The sequence below is a fragment of the Phoca vitulina genome, unplaced genomic scaffold, assembly GCF_004348235.1.
Source record: "Phoca vitulina isolate PV1807 unplaced genomic scaffold, GSC_HSeal_1.0 scaffold27, whole genome shotgun sequence".
In the NCBI taxonomy this organism is placed as follows: domain Eukaryota; kingdom Metazoa; phylum Chordata; class Mammalia; order Carnivora; family Phocidae; genus Phoca; species Phoca vitulina.
In genome coordinates this window covers 25,003,146-25,020,851 of record NW_022589730.1, presented here as the reverse complement: position 1 = coordinate 25,020,851, position 17,706 = coordinate 25,003,146, and the positions used below count along the sequence as shown (strand labels likewise).

The 17,706-nt window shown below is 51.3% G+C and overlaps 1 protein-coding gene across 11 annotated transcripts in view; it reads left to right on the top strand.

Annotated features, from left to right (window-relative positions):
- Window positions 1-17,706, top strand: part of CTIF (cap binding complex dependent translation initiation factor) — a 281,307-nt gene that overhangs the window by 178,050 nt on the left and 85,551 nt on the right. For 7 of the 11 annotated variants that reach the window (XM_032422779.1, XM_032422782.1, XM_032422781.1 and 4 more), the window contains 2 exons: window positions 15,558-16,041; window positions 16,447-16,491. In XM_032422779.1, coding sequence (XP_032278670.1) covers window positions 15,558-16,041; window positions 16,447-16,491 — 529 coding nt within the window. Of the gene's footprint in view, window positions 1-15,557; window positions 16,048-16,446; window positions 16,492-17,706 lie in introns of all 11 variants that reach the window. The other 4 variants (XM_032422785.1, XM_032422788.1, XM_032422784.1 and 1 more) reach the window with 2 other exon arrangements.

Sequence of the window (17,706 nt, the reverse complement as noted above, 5' to 3'; positions counted from 1 at the left end):
TCCCCAGGGGCCAGCCAAAGAATCCAAACCCTCCTGAATACCCCACACTGGTACAATAAACCTGAGGTCATATGGAAGGGGTCAAGCTTGCCATGGAACCCTGTGGAGGCAAAAGAGGTGTCTTCTGGGCTCAGGCCTCCTAGCTCCATACCCAGGGGCAAGAACACTGTACCCAGAGTCCCGGCTTGTCACAGCTCCTATTTCCCAAATGAAGCTACGGCAGCTTATCCAGCCCTTGCTCTGGGTCAAGTGAAGCTTATTTCACCATCAAACCTTATGCAGTACCCCTTATCATCCTTCCCCCATTTTACAAATGGGAAACTAAGGTACAAGTCAGTAAGAGTCTTGCCCTGGGGCACACAGCTAGGTGGTGACAGGGCCCTGCTTTGAGCCCAGGCCTGGTGGGTTCCAGAATCAGGCTCTTACCTCCATGCCAGAAGTAGCTTTTTACCCTAAAGGCGAAACCACCCGGCATGAGCCCCACCCCGTGGATGTGGGGTGAGTGCCCAGCTTAATGGAGATGGGAGAAGCACGCCCAGGTCTCAGCCCCCGGCCAATCCATCAGCGAACAGCCCCGGGAGCCACTTTGGTGGTTTTGACCATTACGCAGTTTGAAATTATTTTTATTCTTGGCCAAATATTTAATTTTTACCATAATGGACAGTTGGTTAAAGGCAGGAAGCATTAAAGAACACTGATATTAAAAGGCTGGTTCATGAGGAACAAACAAGTGGTAATAATTCTGCACATTTGCCTCGGGTGCTCTGCCCAGATCCGGAGTCCCATTCATCTGGTCGGAGTCCCTGGGCAGCAGCTCATGGAGCTGCAGAACCCCAGCCCGGCCAGCTTCCAGCTCTGTTCCCAAGGAGCCGGAATCCTCCACGCTCTCGCCCTGCTACTTGGGCAAAAGTGATTGCATGTGAAAATTTCCTGAAACTTCTCGGATATTGTCATTTAGAAAAAAGCAAGAAAATTACAAAAACAAACCAGGTGATTTTTTTTTTTTTTTTAAGATTTTATTTATTTGTCAGAGAGAGAGCAAGAGAGCACAAGCATGGGGGAGTGGTAGGCAGAGGGCGAAGCGGGCTCCCACTGAGCAGGGAGCCCGATGCAGGACTCGATCCCAGGACCCTGGAATCACAACCTGAGCTGAAGGCAGATGCTTAACCGACTGAGTCACCTAGGCGTCCTGTAACCAGGTGATTTTTATTTTAAACAAACAAACATAAAATTCAAGAATTCCAAACAATGGGCCACGAGATCAGTTTTCGCCTTTTGTTTCTTTTTCTGCCTTATATAGTCAAAGATTAGCCTACATGTTAACGTGTATCTGGTGCCAAAGCCACAATGTAATGGTAGTATGGCATTTTGAAACTTCTCTGTAGAAAATCATGCTTTTGCTTTCATAACTCACTTGTAGAAATAAACGGAGAAGGAGGGCATCACTTGATAAGTGGGGGAAGGTCAAATTTTGTCTTTATTCGTGGATGTTCTTAAAGATCATATTAAACATGAACCTTATAATTTACTCCCAATAACATATCAATATAAAAACCATGTTTTAGGGGCGCCTGGGTGGCACCGTTGGTTGAGTGACCAACTCTTGGTTTCGGCTCAGGTTGTGATCTCGGGGTTGTGAGATCGAGTCCCAAGTCGGGCTCAGCACTCAGTGCAGAGTCTGCTTGAGGTTCTCTCTCCCTCTCCCTCTGCCTCTCCCACTGTGCTCTCGCCCACGTGTGCTCACTCACTGTCTCTCTCAAATAAATAAATAAATCTTAAAAAAAAAAACATGTTTTACGTAAAATAACTTTTTTATTGTATATTGTCAAAAATAACAAAATATTCTTTAAGCTGCTAGGGATGTTTGCAAGGTGATGTATCACCATGAGAGCAGTTCTCAAAGCTAAAAAGCTGAGCGAGGCTGCAGCCAGCCCACTAACCTGCCTCAGTTTCCACAGGTATAAAAATAAGAAGAATAGAAATACATCCTTTTTCCCACTCATTGAGGGACTAGGTCTCCTGGCGGGTGACATACAGGCCCATCCCGGGGAACAGAGTCTTGCTTTATCCAAAAGGGCAAAGGAACTAGTTTATGATGGTGCACAGGATCCTTGCAGGCCCATGTCCCCCAGGATATGGGAGTTTGGCTGCCCTTCAGACTCTGCCCAGACACTTGACTTCCATTAAGGACTTCTGTGGGTCTCAAGGACACAAATGCACAACGAGCTCCTTGTTCACCTCCAGTGCCACCATCCCTGTGTGAGGAGGGGGCTCTGCAGTTTTACCTGCTGCTCTTGCGATTCTCTGTGGTCAGTTTCACTGTGTTTTATTTGTTACTTCCGGGGTTGTTACATATGAAACTGACTGAAGAAAAAATGCCACCTTGTGTTTGATGAGTCTCCTGTTTGTTCTAGAATGCCCTCTCCACGTCTTCCCTTCCAACTGAATCCTACTCGTGTGTTTAAAACTTCTGTTTTGACAAAATTTCAGACTCAGAACAGTGGCAAGAATCGTACAAAGAATTGTCATGGATTATTTGCCCCGATATTAACATTTTAACATATTTGCTTTATCTTTCTTCCCCTGGTATACTTTTTTTTTCTGACCTGTTTGAGAGAAAGTTGCCAAAATGATGCCTTTTTACTGCTAAGTACTTCACAGGGTGTTTCTTTATGAAGACATTTTTTGCCATCGCCACAGTACAATAATCAGGATCAGGAAACCAGCATAGACCTGATGCTATTATCCACAGCCCTTGCTTGTTTTTCTCCAGTGAACCTAGATCCTGGGCTATGTTCAATCGTCACGTCTCTTTAGTTTTTTGTTTTTTTTTTTTAAATCTGGGGACAGTTCCCAAGTCTTTGTGTTTCATGACATTGACTTTTTTTTTTAAAGAATGACCAGTTATTTTTGTAGAAGGTCCCTCATTTGGGATTTCTCTGGTATTCCCTCAGGTTCCAGGCACATGAGTGATGGCGTGTCCTTCTCAGGGCATGGGACCGGGGGACTCGGGCTGCCCTGTCGTCCCGTGACTCGTGGTGTTAACTTTGATTCCTTGGTTAAAGGCGGTGTCTGCCAAGTTTCTCCACTATAAAGTTACGAGTTTTCCCTTTGTAATTAAGAAGTAGCTTGTGGGGAGATACTTTGAGACTGTTCCAATATTCTGTTTTTCCTCAAACTTTCACCCACTGGCCTCCAGTGATGATTCTTGCCCGAAACAATTATTATTGTGATGTTTGCCAAATGATTTCCTAATTCCATCATTCCTTCTCATCTCACTGGTTGTCTTTCTGCTGTCGGAGAGAGTCTCTGATTGATTTTAAACTCACTACGCTAAGCCTCAAGATCCCCCACATTTGGGAGCTAGGGAGAGTAAGTCTGAGTGTCCCTGAGTATGTGCACCGAGTGCTGACAGATAGGTGTTTAATGGGAAGGCCGTCTGCACCCTGCTACCAATACCTTGTGCTCTGGAACATTCTAGCCCCAGAACCCATCTGCTGTGCAGCTGTGCCCCGGCACGGCTGGGTGGGGGTTGGGGACCGTGAAGCGTGTGAAGCTGTTGAGTGGCTCTGCTTCTGCCATCACGTCTGGCCGTGGACTTGTCAGTTCCTCCAGCCCTGGCTGCAAAATGGGGCCAGAGGGAGGCCCTACTCCAGCTAACTCCCTGTCACATTCCCTCTCCTTCCAGGAGGGAAAAACAGCCCTTCCGGGATGGAGCAGACCTGCCAGTAATGAACTGTGAGGGAGGAGGGTATCCCAGGAGGGTGGCCGAGATATGTGGCTGATGGAGAGAGGCGGGGGGGCAGCCGGTAGTGTTTCCCGGGAGAGCCTGCAAGCGCAGCGGGACTCAGCAGCCACACAAAGCCAAATCGGCTCCCCGACTGCCCTGAGCAGCCCTGCTTCCCATACGGGAGCCATCTTCCTTCACCTTCCCCAGAGCCCCCAGGGCTGGCCGAGAAGACCTGGGGTCCCCTCCCGGGGCTGGCTGAGGCAGAGGGAGAACGGGCAAGGTTTATCGCCCAGCCCTGCAGTCATCCCTTTCAGCTCAGCCTCTCTCCTGTTTTCCAGTCAGGAGGCCCACTTGACTGATACAACAACTGAGGGGCAGAGAGGGTAGGCAACTTGTCCGAGACCACCTGGCTAGATGTGTGGGCAAAATCAGGGTAAACCCAGTGTGTCCTATTCTCAAGTTGTCACTGCATCATGCTGCCTCTCCAAGTGAGGACTCCTGGGATGACTGCTGGGACCCAGGAGGGCTTCCTGGAGGAGGTACTAAGTGCAGAATGGGCAGGTTAGGGAGAAGAGGTCTCCATAGCTGTTGGTCAGTGATTCTTGTGACAGGGAGCTCACTAAATTCCCAGGCAACCCCCTTAACTGGGGGGACAGCTCTCTCTGTGAGGAAGTTTCTCCATTCGGTGCACTCAGGCTATGTCTCTGGGCTTTCTTCCCCATGGTTCAGAAGGGCTCAGAGGTTGGTCACACCCGGGATTTAAAAACTCTTAGGAGACTCTCTCTCTCCCTCCTCTTCCTCTATCCTACCTGTTGCCGTTTGAGGGCTATTCCACAGCCCTCGTGGAGATGGTGAAGTGGCCCTGAAAGAGGGCTCTTTCCTGAGTGTGCTCTGAAGTCAGCACATGGGGTAAGTGAGGCTACGCGGGGCCAGCTGAGGCCCACTGGCCAGCTGTGGTGGACGCTGATGGCCAGGCGTTAGCCAGGGAGTAAACGAGTCATTGGAGGTGGCCCCCAAGCCTGTGGGGTCCCCTTGGGTAGTGTTTCTCTTGGGAAGACAGTGTGAGTATTTGGTGATGAAGAATTCTATCCTGAGAAATCAAATCCAGGACGCAGCCCTTAGAGGCTAGAATTAGAGCAAAAGCCAGAAGCTGGACATCTTGGGGTTTCTTCCTTGATTCTTAACACTTGAAGCAGCCTGTTTTCCCCATGGCTTCAGCTTTCCTGCCTGTACTATGGGTGTGCTCCTAGTCATCGCTTCCTCTGAATATCTAATGGATTCATGCTGTATTGCTTGGAAAACCCACAATATATTATCATTACAAGCAAACACTAGTATAACACCTCGGCTCCTTCAGGACTCCAGGAACCCCAGGAGATGGGGGTACTCTGTCCCCATTTTAAAGATGAAGAAGCTAAGGCCCAGAGGGGTTAAAGTACTTGCCCAGTGTTGCACAGCTGGAAGTACAGAGCCAAGATCTGAACTCTGGGGTTCTTGCTCCTACGTCCATACTTTGAAATACAGCTGTATGTTGCTTCTTGGAAAATGCCCTGGGAGTTTGGGTTGAGCACCTTCCGTGTTGCAGGCAGTGAGGGCCTGTGGATGAAGGTGCACGGTGGTGCAAGTTCACACCCATAGCTGGACCTCCCCTGTTCTTTAGGAAAAGTGAGTGGGGCCGGCAGACTCTCGAGCCTCCAAAAAGGTGGCCAGAGCCAGATTTTGCTTCCTGGTGTTGAGTCACGTGACTGGGCCAGTTTAGCCACAGGTCCTTAGAGCTGGAAAATCAAACATCCCAGCTAAGACTTGACCAGCGTTCATGGCTGATGTCTGCCAGCCTCTTATTGAGCGCCCGGTGCAGACACGCAGCTCAGTGGATGCCCTGCCTGGCCAGCAGGCCGCACTGAGGGTCCGCAGCCGGACCTGAGCGCCTGTGGGGCTTGGCCAGGCCGGACAGAAGGGCAAGGGCCTTCTCCTGGAAACACTCCACCAAGGCGGCCGCGCGCTCGTCCCATGACATCACGCTGCCTAAGAACGCATGAGGCCAAGGATTCTTGGAATGCCTGATTCACACTGGAACAAAAATAATACCTCGTATGTATAATGCGCCTTTGTTCCCCAAATGCTCTCCTGGCCTTGATAGTATTGTAATTTCTGACCAGCCTGGTGACCCAGGCAGGAATGCAGGGAAGGGGGGAACTCACCTAAGGGTACACCTTGAGTGGGGTTTTAGTATTCCCATTCTGCAGGTGGGAATACTGAGACACAAGGACTCAGCTGGATTGCCAAAGCTGCCCGGCACTGCAAGGCTGGCCAGGAGCCCTGCATTACCAGGGCTATTGGGAGGAGGACCTCAGAAATGCCTGAGCAGTTGAGTGAGACTTGGGGACCCCCCACTAATACCCCAAAGAAATACCCCATTTCTCCATGGCTTTCTGTGCTGCCCCAAGATGGAGGAAGGTGGCAGGAGCCTGCAGCTCCTCTTTCCCTTCCCCTAGGGTTCGGCAGTGAAGCCGGAGGGCCATCCTGAAAACCCCACCTCCCAGCCCTGCCCCACAGGCCCCAGCCACGGGAGCTAGCAGACTGGCGGGGAAAGGATAGTTCCCAGCACAGATGGAAAGCCAAGGGCCACACGTGGCTTCTGTGGTTTTCCCCAGACTCACTGGAGCCAAGGCTGGAAGCCGGATTTCCAAACCTCGACTTGGGGCTCTGTCCAGAGCCCTCCCAGGCTTTCCCCTTCCCCTCCCACGAGCCTCAGCTTCCCTGTTCCCAGTGGCCCCAGGCTCAGCCTTTGGCCCTTGCTTCTGCATATCTAGCCCTGCTTCCGCCACGCGCCACCAGCCCACAGTCCCTTCCCCCTCTGGCTTTGGCCAACGCCTGAGAGCCTCTGGATTTGGATTTGGATTTCAGTGGCTCAGCAGTGATGCCAGCAGCCCCAGGCCCTTTGGACCCTCTGACAGGCCTCAAAACCATGAGGCAAAAGAGCATGGTGGTTGAGGGCACGCATTCTAAGGTCAAACTACCCAAATTTAAACCCAAGCTCTACCTCCTGCAAGCTGTGTGGCCTTCAACAACTACTGGCCGCCTTTGTGCCTCATGACCTCTCTGTAAAACGGGGTTGCCAATAGTCCCTCCCTGTTAGGGTGAGGAGAAAGCCGTGCCTGGCACATGGTCCATGCCTCGCATGTGTTAGCATGTTGTGCTTACTGTCACGCTGTGTCCTTGTTATCTCCCTTCCAGTCCTGTCCTTCAGGGCCACTCTGGGCAGGGCTCAGGAGGGCCGCTCTGGGTTCAGTGTTCTGCCAGTGCCATCTTGAAATTCTCAGTGGTTTTTGAACAAGAGGCCCACATTGTCATTTTGCACTGGGTCCCACAAAGTATGAGGTCTGTCCTGCCTCCAGGACCAGGCTGTCACAGATCCCTGGGCTATTCTCTGCTTCCTTTCCTTCATGACTCTTGTCCCTGATTGTCACCAGATAACCTGTTTCTATAATTAATGGATTCGTGTCTGTCTCTCCAAATGGATCCTAAGCTCCATGAGGGCATTGCCCTATGTCAGGGTCATCACTGTGTCCCCAGGGCCTGGTACATTGTGGGGCTCACTGGAGGCATGGATGAAGGTCCAGCTCCCAGCCAGACCCCGAGGGAGGTAGAGAGAATGTTCTGCCCCATCCGAAGGAAGTAGATGCAATTAAGGCCATACAAGAAGAATGCATGAGGCATAGACTGGGAAGTCAGGCTGTAATCACATCAGGAGTCTGAAGGAAGAGGGAAGGGGCCTCCAGGGAGCTGGGGAAGGCTGCTGGGCAGATCTGGGCCTTGGAGCCCAGATGGGATTAAGAGAGGTAGTGAGACACTCCTGAGGGACAGCTGAACAGCTTTTGTCACCCACAGCCCCAGCTCCCCTCAGAGTGTTCCAGGAGCTCTGTGGTCTTGAGCAAGCCCATTGACACCTCCAATTAACCTCCAGGCAGAGCAGAATCTCACATGCTTCATTAATGAAGCAATAAATGAAGCAGTCTTCCCTCTCATCATCTGTTTGCTCATGCATTCTATAATTGGAAAAGTCTCTTCTCTGCCTTCCGGGGGCAGAGGTACCAGTCAGACCCTCTCATTTCCATTCCAGAGTATCCCTTTGGCCAGGTAAACATCTGGTTTCCAAAGCTTTCGATCCATGCAGTGGAATACCTTTGCCTTGACTGGCAGTCTTGAATTATTTTCTTCCCAGCTCTGAGCATGAGAGTCCCAGAGCCTGTTGGAGTGGAAGAACCTGGAGCTTGTCCAAGGCAGCAGGCATGTTCCGGAAGCACGCTGGCTCTCTCCTTGAGGGACCATCAGGGGTACCCACTGTGGGGAGCAGGCCAGGCACTCAGAAAGCCAGCCAACAGCGTGCTGCCATCACCGCCGTGCTGTCGATGGGGTTCCCGGGGGGTCCGGTTGTCAGAGCTGTGGTGGTGCCCCAGTTCTCCAGAGAGCAGTAAGACCCTAGACAAGTAACTACAAAATCCAGTCATAGAGCGTTTCAGGCAGCGCCTTAGCACGGAAACACAGATTGGAGCTCCTGCCCAGGCTTCGTCACCAACTCCTTGGGCAACCCAAGGGGAAAAGGCAACCTCTCCGAACCGTGGCTTAGTCATCTGTGAGACTATCGTGCTGTCACTCCGTAATCCTCACAGCCACCCCTGAGCTGGGGGCCGACACAACTGGGAACAGATGCAGAGCCATACACCTGAAGTGGCCAAGCCAGCTCTGGGCTGGTTGCAGTCTCCCAGACAGGCCTGCTGAGGGGTGTCCTGCGGAACAGACCCAGTGGATTTCCATTACCTCGTCCGGCCCCGAGCGCACAGTAGGTGCTCAGTTAACACAGGCCGCCATGATTCTGGTCCCTTTGTTAAGCCAATGGCGTGATTCCCTCCGTTGGCTCCCTGAACCCTACACTCTCCCTTGTGAAGCATCCCAGTCTTTCTGCAGACGGGGGCAGGCATGTGTGTGTGTGTGTGTGTGTGTGTGTGTGTGTGTGTGTGGCCGTGACCCTCGTTCCCAGGCCCTGCATGCCTGCGCTAAGCTAAGCGGCCCCAGAGCTGCAGAGGAGCCCTGCGCCTGCGCAGTCCGGCTCTCGCGTGACCCCCGCGGCTGGGGTGCGGAAGGTGGGACCCCGTGCAGGGCGTGTGTAGGTGGGCAGGAATAGAGGCGCCTAAGCTAGTAATAAGCAGTCATCACTTTTCCTGAAGGCAAGAAATATGAGTCCGTGCATAGTTTTAAAACCACTTGCCCTAGGAATTTTGCTTTCAGAAATTTTTAAGCAGACCTACAAATTATGTGGTAAAGTGTCCGACATTGAGAGAACCATAATAAGTCAGTGGCCCTCGGAATATCTAGTTGGGAACAATTATGAAATAAAAAATGAACAGAGAGACGTTTGTCTGCATTTGGACCGCTGTTAGAATCATTTTTTAAAACAAAATCTGAAGTTATTCTCCCTACACCCACCTCCCAAAATGCAGCTGTGGTGTGGGGAACTTTTTCCTTTTTTTTTTTTTTTAATAAAAGAGCGCAGTCTTAGAGTGAAACAAGACATCTGATTTCAGAACCCAAAGAAGGAAGAATAAACTAAATGAGTGATGGAAAAAGCATACTGACAATGTCCGTTCTCCCCACCCCCAAAAAAAGCATTTCCCTAACAGCAGGTGTTGCCAATGGCACAAATGGAATATTAATCCTATCTCCTGAGCCATTCCTCTCCCCTCAACCACCACCACCAGAGAAGACTTCCCCAGAGAGATTAGAGCATAATGAGTAGACGGGGAGATGGATTTTTGCCCTTTTTTTGCTCACGAGGCTGCAAAACTGCATGTCTGCTATGTTTCCAAAACCTGGACCTCCACGTCCATGTATCTGAGACCAAGGGCTTCCTTGGCTGGCCACAGGGAGCAAAAGGAGCTCATCTGCAGCCAGGCCAAACCTAAACCCACAGGTTTCGTGGTGAGCAGCCAGCTGGCCCCTCCCGGGAGGTATGGACGAAACCCAGGGCCAACAAACGCAGGGGAGAGAGAGGAGCTGGTTTTGGCCAGCTCAGCCAGCGACTACTGACAAATATTTGTGAATGGCCAGAGCAGGGATGCCTGGGTCTCCATTGCTGGGGACTGAGGCCCGGCCCCCAGTCTGCTCCAGTGGCTAGGGCTCTCTCAGCCATTTCCCACACTCAGGCCGTGGACCTCGTGTGGCCATCACCGCAATAGATCTCAGTGATAACTCGGCCCTTCTCTCCTGAATGGCTGGATCTGAGGGCAGAGGGGAGACAGACTGGAGGTGGGCACTGGGTGCTGGGACTAGCTGACAGGCTGGGCACACTCCGGAGGGTGTGTGGGACTTCACCTCACCGAGCCTCAGTTGACTTATCTGTAAAGTGGGAAGAAAACTTCTTGACCAGCCTGCACACAGAGACCAGTCCCAAGCAATCAGTGGCCCTAAGAACTAATCAGAGCCTTGAATAAGAAGGAGGAAAAGGGAAAGAAAAAGGCTTCATGCCCGCTGCCTCCAATGGTATCTGGCTCTTCTGTGCCCCCCCCCCCCCGCCCAAGGACCCACCCAGCCAGTATCATTGGCCGTCCAGCCCCCTGTCAGCCCTCTTCTTTTTGACTCCATTGTCTTGCCTGCCCAGGTAGGAGGGGGCCCATAAGGGTGGACTCTCAGGCCTCCCCTCCTGCCTACAGACAGCACTCCTTGGGTGCAAAGGAGCTGCCACCCAGGCAGAATGGGTCTGAGAACACCCACTAAATGCCCAGCAACCTGGACATTCCTGGTCATTGCTGGATGGACAGAACTGGCTGGCTCCAAGGTCTTGCAAACTAGGATGACTTGGAGTTCCAGGCCCCCCAAAATTTCCAGCAAGAACAGCAGAATGTCTGCAAGACCTAGCTGCTTTCTTTCTGAGCCCTTGACCACCAGCCATGTCAAAATTACCTCCTTCCTCCTCCAGGTGGAGAGAAGTTTTGTTTTGTTTTGTTTTGTTTTGTTTTGTGGGGGAAGGACGGAGGATGTTGGGCAGAGACAGGGAAATCCCTGATATGGCAAGTGGGAAGCCAGACAGTTTCAAGACAAATGCAGGGAAGGACTTGGTCAGCCATCGTTTGGGGGCATTCCTTGGGCCATAGCTGCATTCACCACAAATTTTCTAAATAAGGATGGGAAAAGTCGTGAGAATCAAGCGTTATCTGCCAGGGAATTTCCAAGGTTCTTCTCTGGGCTTAAAAATTACTCATACTCCAAGAACAAAGAGAGTGGAAGGAGAGAGGGCAAATTACTTGAAAGTCACTGAAAAATAAAAGCAGGGAGAATTCACAAAATGTCACAGGCGTGTGGCACCCTGAGGAGTGGGAGGGCCATGGAATTCCTCCAGCTCCCAGGTCCCGGCTCTCCTGATGGAGGCTGGTCTGTGCCTCTCAGGTGAGGGCCACCGGCTTCCGAGCCGACCTGTGGCTCAGGCATCTGGGTTTAGGTCTGGGCAGTCTGAAGGCCAATTGGTGATCCTGGAAAGAAGCTGACCCAGTGACTTACTTTGCAGACGGGGCCCAGCACTTGCCTGGGAGCCTGTGCTCATGAGCCCTGCCCCTCGGTGGATGCAAACTGACCGTCTTCCAGAACCTAAAGCATTGGTGCCTCGCTGACCCCTGTTTTTAGAATGAGTCCACTGGGGAATAAACTGAGAGTTGTAGGCATGCTGGCGGAGGTGAGGGGTGTGAGACGGAGGGGCTGCCTCTTCCACCCGAGGATCAGGGCAGTGCGGTTCTTTGCACCAGGGATGTGCTTCAGACCCAATGAGATTGAACCTGGACATTAAGGATGGAAAATACCATGCAGGCCTCATGAGAAGGGCCCAGGGAACACCCAGGCAGCCAGACTCCATGCCATGTACCAGGCTTCCATAGATGTTTCTATAATGACTCTTAAATTATTAAAATAAATTCAGACAACTAAAAACCCTGAACATTCTATATAAAAACAAACATAAGAGGACTCTGAAAGGTTGGAGAGAAGGCAGACCGGCTGGGGACCATGGTGCCCAAGGAATGATAGAGTAGTAACTTGCTCGATTTCTTCTGGCCTCACAGATCCCAGACTTAGAGCCAAACAAGCCGGCAACCCAGAAACACCAGTAGGCACAGGCAGACCAAGAAGCCCCAACAAAAACCTGCCCTCTCTTGCCAGAGGACCAGGAAAGGGGCAGCCTCGCAAGGCAGAAAACTCTTGGATGGTAACACTCAACTCTAGAAAAACCCCCAGAAAAAAAAACAGGCTCCGCCCTGACTCACACAAGCAAAGGCCGAGGAAAGAGCCAAGAGTTGACACTCACCGGGCTGTGAGGAGGCTCCCAAATGCTCCACCAGGGTGGTGTCAGAAAGGCTGAGTGAGGACTTGAGACTCGTCCCCCGCCGTGGGGCATGGCGGGCCCCTCCCTCTGTGTCAATGGGGAATAACAGTGTGTACCCTTCTCCTAGCCAGGGAGGCATCAGTGTGGGGAGCCAGAACTCCCACCCCTGCTCAGCAGTAAAGAGGACCTCCCTTGGGGTGTCAGCGAAGGCCCAGTAGGGAACCCGACCTCTACTCCCCGCTTGGCAGTAACAAGGCCCAGCAGCCCTTTCCACTAGTGGAGCAAGGTCAGAGGAAGCCCGCTAAAACCGCGCTAGGACTCTGACCTTAACGAAGTCCAGACTCACATAACGTAATACCCAAGATGTCCAAATTTCAACCGAAAATCTCCCAGTCGTACTGAAACCCAGAAAGATCTCAACTGAATGAGAAAATACACTAGATGCCAAGACCAAGATGACAGAAACGTTAGAATTATCTAACAAAAGATTTTCAAGCAGCCAGCATAAAAATGCTTCAAAGGACAATTAGGAACATACTTGAAACAAATGAAAAATTAGGTCTTGGCAAAGAAACAGAAGCCATGATAAAGACCCAAATGAAACTTTGTAAATTAAAAACTCAATGCATGGCCTCCACAGCAGAATGTAGGGACAAGGGAAAGATCTGGTGTACTGGAAGATAGAATAGAAATGACCCAGTCTGAGCCACACAGAGAAAATAGGCTGGGGGAGAAAAAAAAAAAAAAAGGCGAAGGAGCTTCTGGGACCTGGGAGTCCACAATATCATAACTAACATGCGTGTTCTCAGAATCCATGTGGTCGAGGAGGGGGATTACTGAAAACAGCTTGTGTGTTGGTGGGAATGTAAAATGGTACAGCCCCTCTGGAAGAGTTCAACAGTTTGGGGTTTTTTGTTTGTTTGTTTGTTTGTTTGTTTGTTTTAACTAAATGAGCAACTACCCTGGGGCACCTGAGTGGCTCGGTGGGTTAAACATTGGACTCTGGTTTCAATCTCAGGCTTGTGAGATGGAGCCCCACGTGGGGCTCTGCGCTGGGCTTGGAGCCTGCTGGGGATTCTCTCGCTCCCTCTTCCTCTGGCCCTCCCCTCTCTAAAAAAAAGAGAAAAAGGAAAAGGCATTCATGTTCATTTAGAAAACACAAAAAAGAAAAGAAGAATCCTCATCCCATCCCCCAGAGATAACCACTGTTAGCATTTTGGTGTCTGCTTCCAGATTTTTCTAGGCACATAAATATCTGCCTTAAAAAATAGCACCATGCTGGGGCGCCTGGGTGGCTCAGTCGTTAAGCGTCTGCCTTCGGCTCAGGTCATGATCCCAGGGTCCTGGGATCGAGCCCCGCATCGGGCTCCCTGCTCTGCGGGAAGCCTGCTTCTCCCTCTCCCATTTCCCCTGCTTGTATTCCCTCTCTCGCTGTGTCTCTCTCTGTCAAATAAATAAATAAAATCTTTAAAAAAAAAAAAAAAAAAAAAAATAGCACCATGCTACACATTCTACAACATGTGCTTTCTTCGATCAACCAGAGTCAAGTCTTACACCATGTTCTTAATGTTCCACATTCAGTTTCTCACTGTTACACACTGCCATGATGAACATCCTTGTACCTACATCCCTACGCAGGGCTTTTGATTATTTCCTTTGGATAAATTGCCACAAGTGGAATTACAAGGTCCAGTGGTTTACATGTTCTAGAGGCTCTTGTAACAAATCTTCAAATTTCCCTCCAGAAACATACTAATTTCTACTTCTAATATACAATGTTTTTAGTTACCATTTGTGTGGAAACAAAAGATGACACACCTGTCTCCCACTTAACAACTTTAATTCCCCCTTGAAAACCCTGCTAGTAGGGAAAACTTTTCAATGAAAAAAAAAATTGTTTTCATTTATTTTAATGGGAAAGTGACATGTTTAGCCTCAACCTAAGATGCCTCCAAATATTCACAGATACAAAATTATCAAGTGAACATTGAAACTGACTTCATATAAGTAATAGTTTCAAAGTCAATAAATACGTTTTTTGTTCATAAAATGCAATGCAATGCAATGCAATGAAGGTCTGTTCTACCCACCAGAGAGATGGGTCACAGATGAGGGTATAAGCGTCATTCTTTAGAAGGTAAAGTCTTTTTTCTGCAAACTTCCTTCACCAACTTTGCTACTTTTGAGGGGCTCTTGGTCATCTTGTTCTCCATTTGCACTTCATATAAAGTCATGCTGTGGAAAATACTGTGAGGTTGGACACGAAAGGTTTTCCAGAGATGGAAGCAGCCTTTGTGGACAAGACTGGAGGGTCCCCAGGATGCCCCTCCCATGCCCTCGCTTGCCTTCAGTCCACAAATCAAAACGTTTGGGGTTCATCCCATGTGCACACCTCAAGTCTGTTCCATGTGATATTCTCTGCCTTAGAAATAGCGTGTCCAGTAAATCGGTGAGTCACGTGTCACTCTCGTATTAGTTAGCTCGGACTCCCATAACAAAATACCAAAGACAGGGTGGCTCAACAACAGAAATTGAGCTTCTGAGAATTCTAGAGGCTGGAAGTCCGAGGTTAAGGTGTCTGCAGGATTAGCCTCTTCTGGGGCGTCTCCCCTCGCAGATGGCTGTCTTGCCATCTCCTCACACGGTCTTTCTTCTGGGTGCCTGCATCCCTGGTGTCTCTCTGTGTCTAGATTTCCTCTTGTCATAAGGATACCAGTCAGATTGGATGGGGGCCCACCCTAATGGCCTAACGGATTAACTGAATCCCCTCGTTAAGGGCCCTCTCTTCAAATACAGTCACATTCTGAGGTAGTAGGGATTGGGGCTTCCACATGTGAAATGTGGGGCTGAGGGACACATAATTCAGCCCGTAACAACTTCTCATTGCATATTTTGTTAGTGGGCTTGGGGATAGAAATGTCAATCTACAAAAAAAAACAAAAACAAAAACAAAGGTTGTTTAACAAATGCTATAACTTTACAAGAGCCATTATGGTAAAAATCCATGAACGGGATAGTTGTTACGAGACGCAGGTCTGTGTATTTGTCTTTGCTGGAACGTGCATGGAATATGTTTGGAAGCTTCCCAAAATGGTAGCAGTTGCTTCAAGAGGACCCGCTGGGTGGCTATGGTCGTCAGGAGGATTCACTGTCTCCTCCGGCGCCTCCTTTGAATTTGGTTCCCCACACATGTGCTAATGTGTATTCTAATAAGGGAATAAAATAATACCTGAACTCAAGGACCGACCTAAACCCTCGGGAATACAGGGACCTGTCGTCTCCTGCTCTGCAGTATCTGCAGGCCCCGTCACGGAGCCTGGCCCAGAGGAGGTGTTTAGGAAGCATGAATGACTGAATGAATGAATGAACAACTCAGTGAATTGCTGTCCTGGTGTTTGGCACAGGGACCCTGAGCAGCCCTCCCGGTGACCCTCTGTGTCTTGCCCCTTTGGTTTGCAGACGGCAGCAGAGACCTCCAGGAGGAAACAAGCCCCAACAGCACGGTGACCACCAGCCGGGCAGCGCCAAACACAACAGGGACCACCAGAAATCCTACCCCGGGGGCTCGGTGCCGCACCCCTCAGGGAGGCCCACCCATCACGGCTACAGCCAGAACCGACGCTGGCACAACAACATGAAGCACCCCCCAGGCGACAAGGGGGAGGCAGGCACCCACCGCAATGCCAAAGAGACCGTGACCATGGAGAGCGCCAAACTTGAGGACGCCCTGGGGGACACGGGGCACAGCGGCCTCGAGCCCCCCCGCAGCCCTGATGCCCCAGCCCCCGTGGCTTCTGAGAGGCTGCCCCCACAGCAGCCGGGGGGTCCAGAGGCTGAGACAAAGCGTAAAGACAGTATTATTCCCGAGCGCATCGGGGAGCGGCCCAAAATTACCCTGCTCCAGTCTTCCAAAGACAGGCTGCGGCGAAGGCTGAAAGAAAAGGTACCGGTAATTGAATTTTTGTTGTTCTCTTGCACCAGGGAGGACAGCACGAGGTAGGCACTTTGGTAGGTGGGCATGGGTTTGAGGGGGCCGCCACTGCCTTAGGGACCCCTGGCCACCAGAGGGCTGGCTCGTGGCCAGCTCTGCATGAACCCCTCCAGCACATTTCAGCTCCTCGCCTTCTGGTCCCCCGAGAGGCCCACGGGGGCACCGGGCACCAGCCCCCAGCCTGAGAGGGAAGGGGAGGAAGCGGCACGTGGCCGAGGGGGGTGGGAAGGGAATGGGGAAAGCCTGGTTCTTCCCTCCAGCCTTCTCTGTGGTCACACACTGCCCTGATAGTGCTAAAGGGCATTTGGGGGGAACTCAGAGCTGATACAATGAGAAGGACTGATGCTTCTCCCCCAGGTAAGTGCTGGCCAGCTGCGGTCCCCACCAGGGTCGAGAGCAAAGGTGAGTTGGGCAGAGTGTGAGCAGGCCTCAGCTTGGCCATTCTCCTCCTTCATCAGCAGCCAGGGAAGGGTCTAAGGGACAAAATTTAAGGAGGCCTCCCTTCCTCCCCCCTGCCAGCATCCCACAGGTCCCAACCCTGCATTGGCACAGCCCTGAGAGTAGGGCCTTCTTAAATGTTGCCCCCTGCCTCCCGCCCCAAGCCTCTCTGTCTTCACTTTACCCTTGGCCCTGGCTTCCAGAGCCTGGCTCGCTGATTCAGGAGGACATGTCCCTGAGCCTCTAGCGAAGGGTTGGGGCTATGTCACTGGCAGCCTCAGGTCTACTGTGCTCACCCTAGGCCCCCTTCCTGCCAGAGATGCAGGAGAAGTCACCTTGGGAAGGAGCTGTTCCTGAGAAAGGCCGATTTGCCCCCAGCCCTCCCCAGAGTCCTCCTTCTGGGGCTTCTGCACAGCTCGAAGCTGTGGGCTTCTCCCCAGCCTCTCTCGACCGCCTACTCTCCTCCACCTTTTGCCCAAGAAGCCAGGTCCAGGGGGCCTGGGTGGCTCAGTTGGTTAAGCAGCTGCCTTCAGCGCAGGTCATGATCCCAGGGTTCTGGGATGGAACCCCGCATTGGGCTCCCTGCTCAGTGGAGAGCCTGCTTCTCCCTCTCCCTCTATCTGCCACCCTGCCTACTTGTGCTCTCTCTCTGTCAAATAAATAAATAAAATCTTTTAAAAAAAGAAGAAGCCAGGTCCAGGTCCACACTCAGGCAGGACGAGGCAGGTCAGACCTCTTCCCAAGCCAGCGCTTGAAGCTGAGATGCTGTTCCTGGCATCCTTTGCAGCCCTGAGTTCCCACCCCACCACTCCCCAGGGGACAAGCAGCTGTGAGGTCCAGGAGGAAAGCGCCGTTCATTTCCCTGCTTCTCAAAGGTGGGAGCCTGGAAGTGGTTCCCAGCTGGTGACCAGTATGTCTTCTCCTGAAGACCTTCCAAGACATATTCCTACAGCCTGGCCAGGGTGGGGGGGTTATTCATTACATTCCCTCCAGTTCTACTAAATGTAGCTGCAGTGTCCTGGAGTGGAAACAACATGGGCTTGAGAGTCCAGCAGACCAGCTGATGCTCACTCTGCCTTTGACTGGCTACGTGACCTTGGGCAAGTCACCTAGCCTCTCTGAGCCCCAGTTGACTCATCTGTACCCACCTTGCAGACAGACCGTGAAGATTAAATGTCA